This window comes from Malania oleifera, chromosome 10 (genome assembly GCF_029873635.1).
Source record: "Malania oleifera isolate guangnan ecotype guangnan chromosome 10, ASM2987363v1, whole genome shotgun sequence".
Classification (NCBI taxonomy): Eukaryota; Viridiplantae; Streptophyta; class Magnoliopsida; order Santalales; family Ximeniaceae; genus Malania; species Malania oleifera.
Genome location: NC_080426.1, coordinates 47,039,533 through 47,052,304, shown reverse-complemented (window position 1 = coordinate 47,052,304; position 12,772 = coordinate 47,039,533). Strand labels below are relative to the sequence as shown.

The following is a 12,772-nucleotide window of genomic DNA, read 5'->3' as shown; positions in this document are numbered from 1 at the left end:
TCTAGGAGATGATGATTTTTCCGTTCGGGTACTCCATTCTGTTGGGGAGTAGCAGGACATGAACGTTAATGAATAATGCATAATGCCTTTAGAAGTCAAAAATGCCTGAAACTTAGTAGACACATATTCACCACCAGAATCTGTGTGTAATGTCTTAAATAGAAGCAGAAAATTGATTGTCAACATACGCTAAAAACTCAATGAAAGTACGAAAAACCTCAGATTTAGAGCGAAGAAAGTAGACCCAAGTAAATCTTTTATGATCATCAATGAATGTCACATAGTATTTAAATTTTTCAAGTGAACTAACCGCGGTAGGTCCTCAAACATCACTATGGATAAGCTCCAAACACTAAGAAGCTCTACTAGCATGCAAAGGGAAGGGAAGAGTTTTGCTTTTACCAAGTTTGCAAGAGGCACACTCAAGAGATAAAGAAGAACGTTCTTTATTACCAAGTAAACCAGAGTTCAATACTTGAGATAAGATTTGAGTATTGGGATGGCCTAAATGATGACGTCACACCATACTAAGATCAGAAACATTATTACAAGCAAAATACTTAATAGAAGAAACTGGAGAACGTGCTAGAACAGGCAAAAGTAGTGGAAACAAGCGCCCCACTTTAGGTCCCTTCGCGATTGGCTCCCTCGATACCTGGTCCTACACAACACAACCATTACCAAAAAAATTGACAGCACAATTGTTATCAACTAATTAACCAACAGAAATAAGATTTGTGGAAAGCTGAGGAGCAAGAAACACATTAGTGAACTTAGAATAGGCATCTCCGACAGCAGCTATTGGCAAAGAACTGCCATTGGCAGTCTGAATAGAAGATTGACCAGTGTAGGGCCAAACATGACACAAGGTAGTGATATTATTTGTCATGTGATTCGAGGCACCCGAGTTCACATACCGGAGATTAGTGGAATTGTTACCCTGGAGCCCCATTGCTGATAATGCCGAAATTAGCATCTATTGCACCATTTTGGGTGTGCAGTAATTCGCTGGAGGAGATGCAGGAACAGAGAAGTCACCTGAAGAAGAGCCGGGAGCCGCAAACGTCGCTATGGGAGGTACACTAACAGAAGTCTGGAATGCCTGCGCTTGACGATTCTGCGGGTGGATACGACATTCTTTGATAATGTGACCCTTCTTCTTGCAATAAGAGTAGAATTTATTGAAACAATTGGCAGCGATATGCCCAAATTCTTTGCAGCAAAAACACTGCAAAGTGTTAGAATGTGTAGGTGGTCCTCATTGTTGAGCAGCATAAGCCACAGGGACAGACTCAGAACTACCATGAGATTGTGCCAAAGTAACTTGAGTACTAAGTCGTTGTTCTTCATGGAGTAACTCTCACCAAAACAAACATCTAGAGAAGGAACACGAGAGTGATTTAGCAGAGACAAGCAAACAGATTCATACTTAGGGCGGAGTTTCATAAGAAACTAATTACGACGACTAGTCTCGTGAAGACGTTGAATAATGGGAAGAGAAGTCACAGGAACATCCGCATTAACCAGATCAGAATATTCATTCCAACGAGTTAGAAACCTCGAATAATAGTCTTGGATGGAATGATTGTCATGTTGAAACATGGCAATTTGTCACGAGCTAAGCTTGTTCAGGGCATTATGCTTGCCTGTGACCGCTTATCTCGTGTGCTTGGGATGGGTTTCCATCATGTAAATACTAGTGTAGGGTTATTTTCTGCTAGTAGAGTCTTTGTAAGCCAAATAAGGCAGTATGATTCCTCGGTCACTTTGATGTTTCCTAGTGTCAGGATGATAATTACATAAAAATCTCTTTAGGGGAGGGTGAGTGTTCATCAATCATTGTAAAACTCACTAGCAATTGTCAACGTGCTTAGCCTACTTGCCTCCCTCGCTAAGTACAACATGTCAACGGAGGATTTGTTAATGAATTACGTTTGCTTCAATATTTACTGCTTGGTTGCCACGGCTTTCATGAATTGATTATTATTTCCGCTGCTATCTGAATGAATGTTAATAAAAGTGTTTTGTGGATGAATGTTGGTAAACCATAGGCTGGCTAGTTAAGCAAGAGTGCTTTAGCTAGCGCCGCACGGCCCTTCACAACGGTGTGAAAAGAGGCGGACCATGACACAATTGCATGCTCTAACTAAAAACGACGGGCACCGTTATCTTGATGATATACTGTTTTTAAATAAGTCCACATGGATTGAGCGGTGCGATAAGGTCGCAAGTTAGGGACAATATGTGGCTCAATCGAGCCAAGAAGCCAAGACATAATCCGAGCATCAAGCACAGCCCACAAAGGACAAGCTTCGGACTCCTTGGACTTATCAGGATTAGGTGCACAATCCGTGCCATCAATATGACCCTAAAGATCTTTTCCCTTTAGGAAAAGTTCAAACTGAAAAGCCCACGTAGAATAATTGTTGCCTGTAAACTTGGCACACACAGGTGCGGAGTCCATGCTAAATAATGGAGAAAATTGAGAAGCCCCAAAAAAACAGACTCTGCCGAAAGAAACAGACCACCAGAAAGTCTAGAAGCCCAAAATAAACAACGCAGGTACAAAGAAAAACCAAGAACAACCTCCCTGCACTAAAAAATTAAATCTTGAACCAAAAAACTGCACTAAAAATTAAATCTTGAACCAAAAACCTGCTGTTCAGAGAAGATAAGTGCCAGAAACAGCAACAGAAAGCTGTTGCCTGCTTGCTGAGAGTCACAAACAGCAACAGAAACTGGAGAAATAAGTGGCAAACCAGAAACCTGCTGTGCCTGCTTGCCGAAAGTCACAAACAGCAATAGAAAACTGTTGCCTGCTTGCTGAGAATCACAAGGACATAAACTGAAGGAATAAATGGCAACCCAGAAACCTGCTGTGCTGACAACCACGCAGCCACAGAAGTACCGAAAGAATAGAGAAAAAATTCCAGAAGAGAAAACAAAACCCCAACAGCCACGAAACCGAGAAGACAAAATATCGAAGAGGAAAAAAAAGCTTAGGAGTCGGCTGGCTCTGATACCATGTCAAATATTTTGTGAATGGCTGAATGAATTGGCCTTGAGTTCTGTATATTATATATCGACTTTACAAGAATGCTATACATGGAAAGTAAATAAGGTCTAGCATGATTCTAGCCGTATACAAGTAAACTATAATCTGTCAAGCCCTATACATGTAAACTAAATATATGCTAACTGTACAAAATAATGAATTGAAATATAAGGAAATAAATGTGGGCTGAAGAAAGGAAGGAAATATTTTGCTTTGCTGTTTGCTGTTCCGTTTACACATCAAACAATTCTTAATGATGCCAAATTGGGTTTACATCCAGAATGATTGAATGAATATTATTCCCCTGTTTTTAAAGATAGCATTGCATATTACTCCAAGGCTCTCAGAACAATGTCTTTGATTTTTATCTCTTCTTCTGACTGATATTCTGAATTTAGGCTTTGTCTAGCTTTGGCTGTTCTGAGATGTTAAAGTTCCACCACTTTCCACATTTTTGTATTTATTCAGTGTCAAATTCACCTTTGTCAAATTTTCATCCGCATATTATCTATTTTTATTATTTTATGGCTTGTACAACTGCCACTTTGTACTTCTTATTGATAACTTGCATGGTACTCTTGCAGTATTTCCTGTATCAGTTGTTGCGAGGACTTAAATATGTTCATTCAGCAAATGTTTTGCATCGTGACCTAAAACCTAGCAATTTATTTCTGAATGCAAATTGTGACCTTAAGATAGGAGACTTTGGCTTGGCAAGGACGACGTCTGAAACTGATTTCATGACTGAATATGTCGTCACTCGTTGGTATCGAGCACCAGAATTGCTTCTTAATTGTTCGGAGTACACTGCAGCAATTGATATTTGGTCAGTAGGATGCATACTTGGTGAAATTATGACAAGGCAACCCCTGTTCCCTGGAAAAGATTATGTTCATCAGCTGAGGCTTATTACAGAGGTATTATTTCTGGGAATTTTCTTTTCTTGTAGGGAATTGACAGAAGGCACCAAATTTGCTTTACTTTAGATCACTCTACCAACTTAAGCTAGGAGAGTTGGAAGAAGGGGGCCAATGGTTGGGGAATCAAAAGTATCTCCATTTCCTTCTTCCACTCTCCTTCAAGTAGTTTGATTACTTCAAATTTCACAAAAATGAAGTGGAATGTACACTCCTGAATGACCACCATAAAAAAATTGTGTATATTCCCTTCCATTTTTTTGCTCTTGCTAATGTTTTGACCATCTCTACATATATGACAATTGAGCAATGATGGAGGCTTTCTTAAAAGGTTAAATCCATGTTTGTTTACTTGGGATATGGCTTCAGTGTCTGACAAATGTGCTTTTTTTTTTGTCTTGAAAAGCTCATAGGTTCACCTGATGACTCCAGTCTTGGATTCCTTCGAAGTGATAATGCTCGAAGATATGTTAAACAGCTTCCACAATTCCCTAAGCAGCAATTCTCTGCAAGATTTCCTAACTCATCATCTGGTGTTGTTGATTTGCTAGAGAAAATGCTTGTATTTGATCCAACCAGGCGCATTACAGGTGGATTGACAGTTTCCTCTTTCAGTACTGCATCTCTTTGCAAGATTGATTTTTACAGTAGTGAGAAATTTAAGAACGGTGATTTTAACATTTTTTTTCCTTTGGGTGTGGGGGGGTGGGTTATCCAATTTTTTGGCAGGCAACAAACCAGAATTTTGTAAATGATCAGTTTCTTGGAAAAATAATGGCTAAGACAGAATTCGACACTCAATTTTATGGTCAATTAAAATGATACTTGGGAAAACAAGTAGTTTCCAAATTGAGCCCCAGGGGCCTAGGTCAATGGTAGCATTAGCCAGTATAACTGTATAAGTACCTCCAGGAGCATCTGTATCATGTTTGAATCCCCGCAGAATTCAAGGTCTTTAGTAATCTACCTTACCCATTGATAACCAGTCATATACGTGTTAAATTAGTCATATCTAAAATGAATTCTAAACTTATATCTTTATAATTTTATGCTAATGTTTTTATACAGGGTGAATTTGCATATCGATAATCCTTCTCTCTGTTTTGTGTATTGACGTTTGATTTTTTTTTTTCTGGATTGTTTGCAGTTGATGAGGCACTCTGCCACCCATACTTGGCACCTCTTCATGATATCAATGAGGAGCCTGTTTGCCCAAGGCCTTTCTGTTTTGATTTTGAGCAACCGTCATTTACCGAAGAGAATATCAAGGAGCTCATCTGGAGGGAATCTGTAGAATTCAATCCTGACCTAATTCAGTGAGAAATGTGTAATAACCTGTTGTATACAATTAGAGACGAACTCCAGTGTTTACCAAAAATACATTATAATGTCCATCATGATTGTTTAGAAATAGAGGTTAGGGGAGAGGGGAGGATGATGGAAACATGGAGATTGCTTAAAAACCATCGTTATAGCTGGTTCAACATTTATATAGATCCTCGACTTGCAGGATGACATAGTTGAAGCAGCAAGATTCTCTAGATTTCCTCGGCAGAATCTCCATATTAGCTCAAGTCCTCATCTGCTTGGGATCTTGCTTTCGGTTGTAGGCATAGGATCTGGTGCTCGGCACACCGAGTCCAGGAATATGTTTCTGTGCCATCTTTACTAGGAGTAGGAGTAGGAGTACATGGGAGATCTGTACACCCTTTGATCTAAAATTCTGCTCCGATTTTTCTCATGTTTAAAGTAGAAATACGTAGAACTATTCAGATTGGCTCATCTAAACTCATCCTTTTCTTCTTCATGTGATCTTGAATATGTAATGAGAAATGCTGTTGAATGACTTGCCACCTTTCTCTTAGCTTACTTGGGTTGATAAGAGATGCATTGTTGCATGTGGAGAAATGGGAATGAATGATGTAATCTTCTATCTTTCTAAACGGAAGTTTTCTGTCAAAAAATATTTGACCTCGTTTTACGGCAACAAAATATATGTATATTTGTGTGTTTTATTCAGAATCATTTTTATTTTTATGATTAAAACGCATTTTAAAATCCACCACATTCTTATTTCAAATTTTGAGTAGGGGCCAAAAAAGACTGTTTGAAGCCCTCCGGCACTCAACTAATCATCGAAATAATGGTCTCGATTTTTTTGTTCTTTAAAACTATTCTCTACTTAAATATTAAAACATTATCTCTACATTCATCATTGCAACGAGAATTTAATTTTCAATCACAAGGGTGCACATTAATTGTTTATTTTTGCATTAGGGAAGGATGAAGTAGTATCCAAAGTGAGGTGTTTTGGTATATGTTATTCGTAAATGATATTATCATAATTAATTAAATCAAATGTGGGGTGAAATTTCAGTTAGGAATAGAAAGAAAAGTTTTTAAATCATGAGATTTTAATGCAAAATGGATAAATATAATTTTAATTATAGGAGGAATATTAGACAAAGAATAGTCGAGAAATTAATAGGGCACTACATTTTTAATATCTTGAATCTATAATGCAAGTTGAAAGAGAAATTGGAGGAAATTTAATACATAGAATTAAAATATGAGGAAACAAAAAAATTGTTTTAGGCGGATTGTGTGATTGTAAAATACTGCTGGAATAAAAAAAATATAAAGTTTATAGGTCAATTATAAGGCCAATAATAATATTTGACTAACTACGAAATAATATATCTAAAAAGTAAATATTAGGAAAATGAAGATGTTAAGTAATATAACTGTAAATGATAAATTAAGAAATGAATATATTCAATATATTAGGGTAAAAAAATAATAGAGGGGCGATTTTCATGAATAAAAGAGGCTTAACTTTGAATGAAATATGGTGTAACAATTTAATAACTTAGACATTGCCATAGTTGTTAAAAAATAAAAAAAATAAAAAAAATAATATTCATTTAGCAAATGCCATTTGCTAATCTTTCTTTTTTCTTAGTTTATTTAAAAGAAAAAGCAAAGGTACAACTTTCATCCAGCTACATCCATATATATATATATATATATATATATATATATATATATATATATATATATATATATATATATATTATAATTCTACTACTCCATTAATTCTACATATAGTGATGATCAACCCCATCAGCAGCAACACCTTTCTTCCCACCCCCTGTTTTCCAACGCACCCGCCCTTCTTCAAAATTCATGGATACGAACACCTCTTCAGCTCCACCGTATCAATCGGAAGCTTATCCGCCGGAAACTCGCAAATTTCCGGCCCCCGCCCGCCCATCGGAGGGCACGGCGTCGGAGTCACCCCGTTCGACACCCCCGCCACGTCGCTGCAAACCCACGGCACCTTCTTCGCCTTCGCCGCCATCCCTATCGTCACATTCGACATGCAGATTCCGGTGAACGAATCCCCCGGAATCCCCTCTAATCTCCCCGCCACCGTCACGTTCTCCGCCACCACGTCCCTAAAATTCACCCCTTTAATCTCCGGCAACGCCTTCGGATCGTACTTGCCGTCGGCGTGCGAGTTATAGTTCCCGCCCATCAGGAACACCCACTTCATGGTTTTCATCCTCATTCTCTGCACGTACACGTCCTTCACGTACGCTCCTCTCCCCGCCGCTGTCTTGATCCTGACCCCTGATTCTGTGCTGACGGCCACGATGTCCTCCGCCCTCACGTCCTGGATGCCGCCCGACATCTCGCTGCCGATGGCGATCGCGGCGCTGTACGGGGAAAAGCAGGTGAGGCGGCGGATGGTGACCTGGGCGGTGGGCATGCCGTATGCGATGCCGTACTCGTCCCAACCGCTCTTCAGGGCAACGCAGTCGTCACCGGAGACGACGTAGCAGTCTTCTATTCTGATGTTTGTGCATGAATCTGGACCACCGTAACAACTGGGTAGAGTGACCGTTGATCGATTGGTTTGAGAATTAAAAGTCAGATGATCAAGCGGTGAGGATGCTAACCTGGATTGATGCCGTCGGTGTTTGGGGACTTTACGGGAGCCCAGATGGTGATGCCTTGCACAAGAATATTACTGCAACAAATATTAATTAGTCAAATATAATTCACTTGATTTTTAAAAAATTATACTATTTAATTAATTTTACTTAATATTAAAAAAAAAAAAATTTGAGGAAGGATCACCTGCTGTAGACAGGGTGAATGTTCCAAGATGGAGAGTTGATGAGCGTCAGATTGGAGATCTGAATGTTATCAGAGTACATGAGTTCAATCAGGTAAGGGCGAGTGTAGGGGAGGTGGTGAAACTTGGACCACCAGATTGCACCCTGGCCGTCGATGGTGCCATTGTTGCCTGAGATACATTGATCGCAGCCGTCCAATCGCATTTTAAGTTGCATGTTGATTATAAGTAATACTAGTGCAACTAGGAAAGACGATTAAGAAAAAATTAATTAATGATGATGATTAGGATTACCGGTAATGACGACGTCGGTCAGGTTGGAACCAAATATTAAACTCCGGTACCGTTCTTGCTTCTTCGTGTCCCTTCCTCGGCCGTACGATGGCAATGCTTTGGTCAGCGGCCATCCGTCGATGTCCTAAAACCAGTGAACCAATGCCATCGATCCACGTGGCACGCATGAGAGATGTTTTGCGCTCGTTAAACTAAAAATTAGCTGAAGTAATATTTGCAAAAAACCAGCATGCAATTTATGCCTGCTCCTCAACTCTCTACTTTTTGCAATTTTTAAAGATTTTTAATCTTAAAGTTTGCCAAAAAGAAAAAGAGAAACATGTAAAAAGATAAGATTTTTTTTATAAAATGTCTACGTCTTTTTGGCACGGGACATTTTTTAAGCTTTAAGAGTGCCTACAATATTTTTTAAATCTCACGAGAGAAGTGGGTATGTTTTGCCCTAATTTTTAAAAACTTATCATACATTAAAATGTATATTTCAATGATATATTGTGTTCGACGAAAATACAAGGAATACAAAATAAATCATATTATCATGATGATAACTATTTTTTCGACTCTCTTATATATGTATATATATATATTCCATTTATATTTAGGGTTTGTTTTGATCAAAAATTTTATTCAAGAAAAAAAGAAGAAGGAAATAAGAAAGAAAACTTATTTTTTTCTTATATTTTCTTTCTATATAAAATATTATAAAAAATAAAAATTTATTTTAATATGATTAAAAATTAAGAAAGCCTAAATATCAATAGTGTAAGTTTTATTTTTATTTTTATTTATTTTTCTTGACAACTAAATATAAAAATGTTATATTTCTCATCATTTACTTAATATTTTCTAAATTTCAAATGGAAACTTAAAATTATGTATTTTGTCCTGCATAGAATGCTTATCTAAGTTAACCTAGTTTGATTTACTCTTTTTATCCAATAAAAAAAATTCTAATTATGTTTATACTCTCCTAAACTCTGGTTTATTTCATGATCAGCAAATTTTCTAATAATAATAATAATAAGAGTTGAGAATATAATTATTGAGATGCCCCATTTGTCCAGATGCACGTCACGACTCACGAGAAAGTAACTCTTATCACTTCCCAAATTCAATATTGTCCCTCGTCACACTCACACCTCCCCTTTTTCTCAACTTATAAATTATTAATTATTTAATTAAGATTAGATGCCTACCTAATCACAAAAATCTCTTTTCATCCGAGTCAATAATATAAGAACATCCCTATTTGGACTTTGCTTTATCTAAAATTTGAACTGATTAGCCTATTTAATTTTACTTTATATTTAGGATAAAAGACGCTCACATTTTGACAAAAAAATAAATACTTTTTTTCTTAAAATTTTAAAAATATCACAAACATTCATAAACCTTTGTGGGGTTTGTCAAAAAGAGATAAACGCCTCCCAAAACACTCGTCTCTTTGTAAAAAGAGAAGAATAGTTTATATTTTCTTGGCAAACCTCAAAAGATGGGTTCATCAAAATTTTGAATTCTTATGAAAAGTTATTATTTTTTATCAAATCTTAATGGGCGTAAGAGATCAGAGATGTCTAACCTATGAAAGAAAAAAAAATAATCTTCTAATGAGCATCCCATAACTAGAATTTAGAATTTTTAGTTTACAAATGTGGGTTTGAACTTTTAGAAGCAATAAGTAGAGTATGCGAAGGTCAGCCCACCTTCCCTAAGGAGATAATTTTTTAGGAGAGAAATTTGGACTCACGAGTATATCAGAGAAAGATAAGTTATATTTTGTATTTTAATAATTGAAAGCTTAGTATCCTCTAATTATTAGAAAGTTACTAAACTCATTAAATTATGAATGAGAAATTTTTGTCAAGATATTTTTCACATCTTTTTAAAAGCATATTTTGACCACACAAAGGAAACTAGAAAGCAAGAGAAAATGGCAGCCTCAAACTTTTCTACCAGCAAATAACTAAATAATAAAGATTGAGAAGGGCAAAAGAAAGCAAACTAATTAATTGAAGTGGGGGAGTTGGGCGAGGGAGAAATGAATGCGAAAAGAGACTAACCTGAGAAGCAAGAAGAACGGCGTCCTTGTGGAGAAACAGAGTGAAGTGACTGGTGAGGTTGAAGCTGCCCGTCAGCCACCTCCCGGCGGGAACCAACAGCTGAGCGCCGCCGCTCGCCCCGTACTTGCTCAGCTCCTTCACCGCTTTTTCAAACGCCTCCGTGTTCAGCGTCTTCCCGTCGCCGACCCCCCCGAATTCAGTGATGGCCGCAGAATGGGCTCTGCAGTTCAGTGCTGTGTACTGCAGGGAGTAGGAACCATCGGCGCTCTTCCCTTTTCTGCCTTCGCATCCTCTTATTACACTACCCACTAGTACTGCCGCCAAAAGAACCAGTTGAACTGTCTGAATCGCCTGTGAAAAATCAAATCGAAGCAATAATAATTAGCGTTTCGAAAGAAAAACCCAAAAGTTACATACTGCTACTGTAAAATAAAAACGAAGCATTGATGCGTTTTATGGGTTTATGAGAAAACCCAGTTAGGGATGCTGTGGATCGGACAGCGGGGGGAAAATGAGGTAAAGTAGTTCGGATTTTGAAGAAATTAAGTTGAGGTAACGATCTTGTTAGAAGGGGGTAGGTACTGGTACAGGAGATTGAGTACTAACAGGGGAAAATCCAGAAAACAGAGCACATGTGACAACAACTAATTAACAAGAACACTAGTACGGACAGGAAAAATAATGCGAACTAATAACGATCTGTTTGGTTGGTGAGAAAAGAAAATCTGGAAAGTAGAGAGAGAGAGAGAGGAAAAAGGAGTATGGGGTTTTTACTTGGATTCTTTTGGTATTTCTCAACAACTCCATTGTCAGGAGCTAGGGCTGTCTGATTTGTTTCTTGGCGTGGCAGAGACGACATGCGTATGTATTTATAGAGTGAAGTTGTGGTCACATTACCTTTTACTTTTTCTTTTGGGTCCGTTTGTTTAGAAAAAGAAAATTAAGAGAATAATTATTTTTTATTATATTTTTTCGTATATATTAAATATTATTAAAAATAAAATTTTATTTTTAATATAATAAGAATAAATAAATATTAATGATGTATAAAGTTAAATTTGTATTCATGAATTTAGTATATATTTTGTTTATTTTCATTTTTTTAAAAATAAAAGTGAAAGTAAATTTTTTAATATATATATATATATTATATGAACTCCTCACTTTCTCTCTCTCTTGGATTTAAATTTTAAAAAAAATATGGGAGAAAAAAAACAGAAAAAATATGAACGGATTGGCTTTTGTATTTAATTATTAAAAAATGAGAAAAAATATGTATACAATATAAAAATTTGATGTCACATGTCATTAGCAGTTATTTTTAAAATTTTATTTTTAATAAAATTTTACATAGAAAACAATTACAATAAAAATAAAAAAAATTTCTTGCTTAAACAAAATTTTTAATTACTAAAATTAAGCATAAATGCATTACCACCAGTTCAGATCATTAATAAAGATAGTTTTTGGGCATCACAAATTTTTAAGAAAAATTATAAATAAGTCCTTCATGTTATTTATGTGTTTGTTTTTTAGACATGTAACATCTAACAAAAGTTTCTACATTTAGTATCATTGAATGTATAAGGTGGAAGATCCATTTATCATGTATTTTATATTTAAACATAGGAGGTGGCAAAAAGGGTCGAAACTCGACGGGTGACCTGTGACTCGTCCTTTTAAATCAAATTTGGGTTTAATACAAGCTGATTTATTTATAAACAAATCAACCCGAACCTGACGTGTTTATTAAAAGGTTAGGTAGGTTCTGGTCGAGTCACCCAATGACCCGTTTAAAAATAAAATGAAGGAGTGTTTTAAAAAAAAATGTCATTTTATATGAAATGTTTCAAAAATTTTAAAATAAAAAATTATATTTTTTAAACGGGTGACCCGTTTATTAAATGGGTTGGTTTGGGTTTACATAGGAGTCACTTATTAATAAATGGGTCAACCCGAAGTTGAACTCCTTTAACCCCAACCCATTTATGACCCGCTCGAACTCGGCCTGTTAACCCATTTTGTCACCCCTATCTAAACAATAAGCATACGGACAATATGGTGGAACAAGTCTCCTGAATTTATTTAGTTTTGTTTATTAATAATTTGTACAATTTTTGAAATTTCTTCTATGTGAATAAGAGGTTAGTCTCATGAGAGTATTTTTATTCTCAATAATATATACAAGATTTGCGGGTTAATATTTGATTCAAAATGTAGATCTTGAACAGTTATAAATTTAAAATATTCAATAGCCCAATTAACTAAAACAATTGAGGTTAACTAAATATTAGTCATTACACAA

The 12,772-nt window shown here is 36.3% G+C and overlaps 2 protein-coding genes across 2 annotated transcripts in view; one reads left to right on the top strand and one right to left on the bottom strand.

The window, feature by feature from the left end:
* The window catches only part of LOC131165850 (mitogen-activated protein kinase homolog MMK2), a 35,427-nt gene extending 29,600 nt beyond the window's left edge, over positions 1-5,827 (top strand). The window contains exons 4-6 of the mRNA XM_058123971.1: positions 3,640-3,972; positions 4,379-4,562; positions 5,120-5,827. Of these exons, the coding sequence (XP_057979954.1) occupies positions 3,640-3,972; positions 4,379-4,562; positions 5,120-5,292 (690 nt within the window). The 3' untranslated portion in view covers positions 5,293-5,827. The remainder of the gene's footprint in view (positions 1-3,639; positions 3,973-4,378; positions 4,563-5,119) is intronic.
* A 1,082-nt stretch (positions 5,828-6,909) lies between these two features.
* Positions 6,910-11,354, bottom strand: LOC131166932 (probable polygalacturonase). Its single transcript, XM_058125580.1, has 6 exons — positions 11,242-11,354; positions 10,468-10,818; positions 8,408-8,531; positions 8,116-8,284; positions 7,935-8,005; positions 6,910-7,845 (listed from the first exon to the last, which is right to left on the bottom strand). Exons 1-6 carry the CDS (start codon positions 11,272-11,274, stop codon positions 7,157-7,159), a joined length of 1,437 nt encoding a protein of 478 aa, XP_057981563.1. The 5' UTR covers positions 11,275-11,354; the 3' UTR covers positions 6,910-7,156.
* Positions 11,355-12,772: the final 1,418 nt, after the last annotated feature.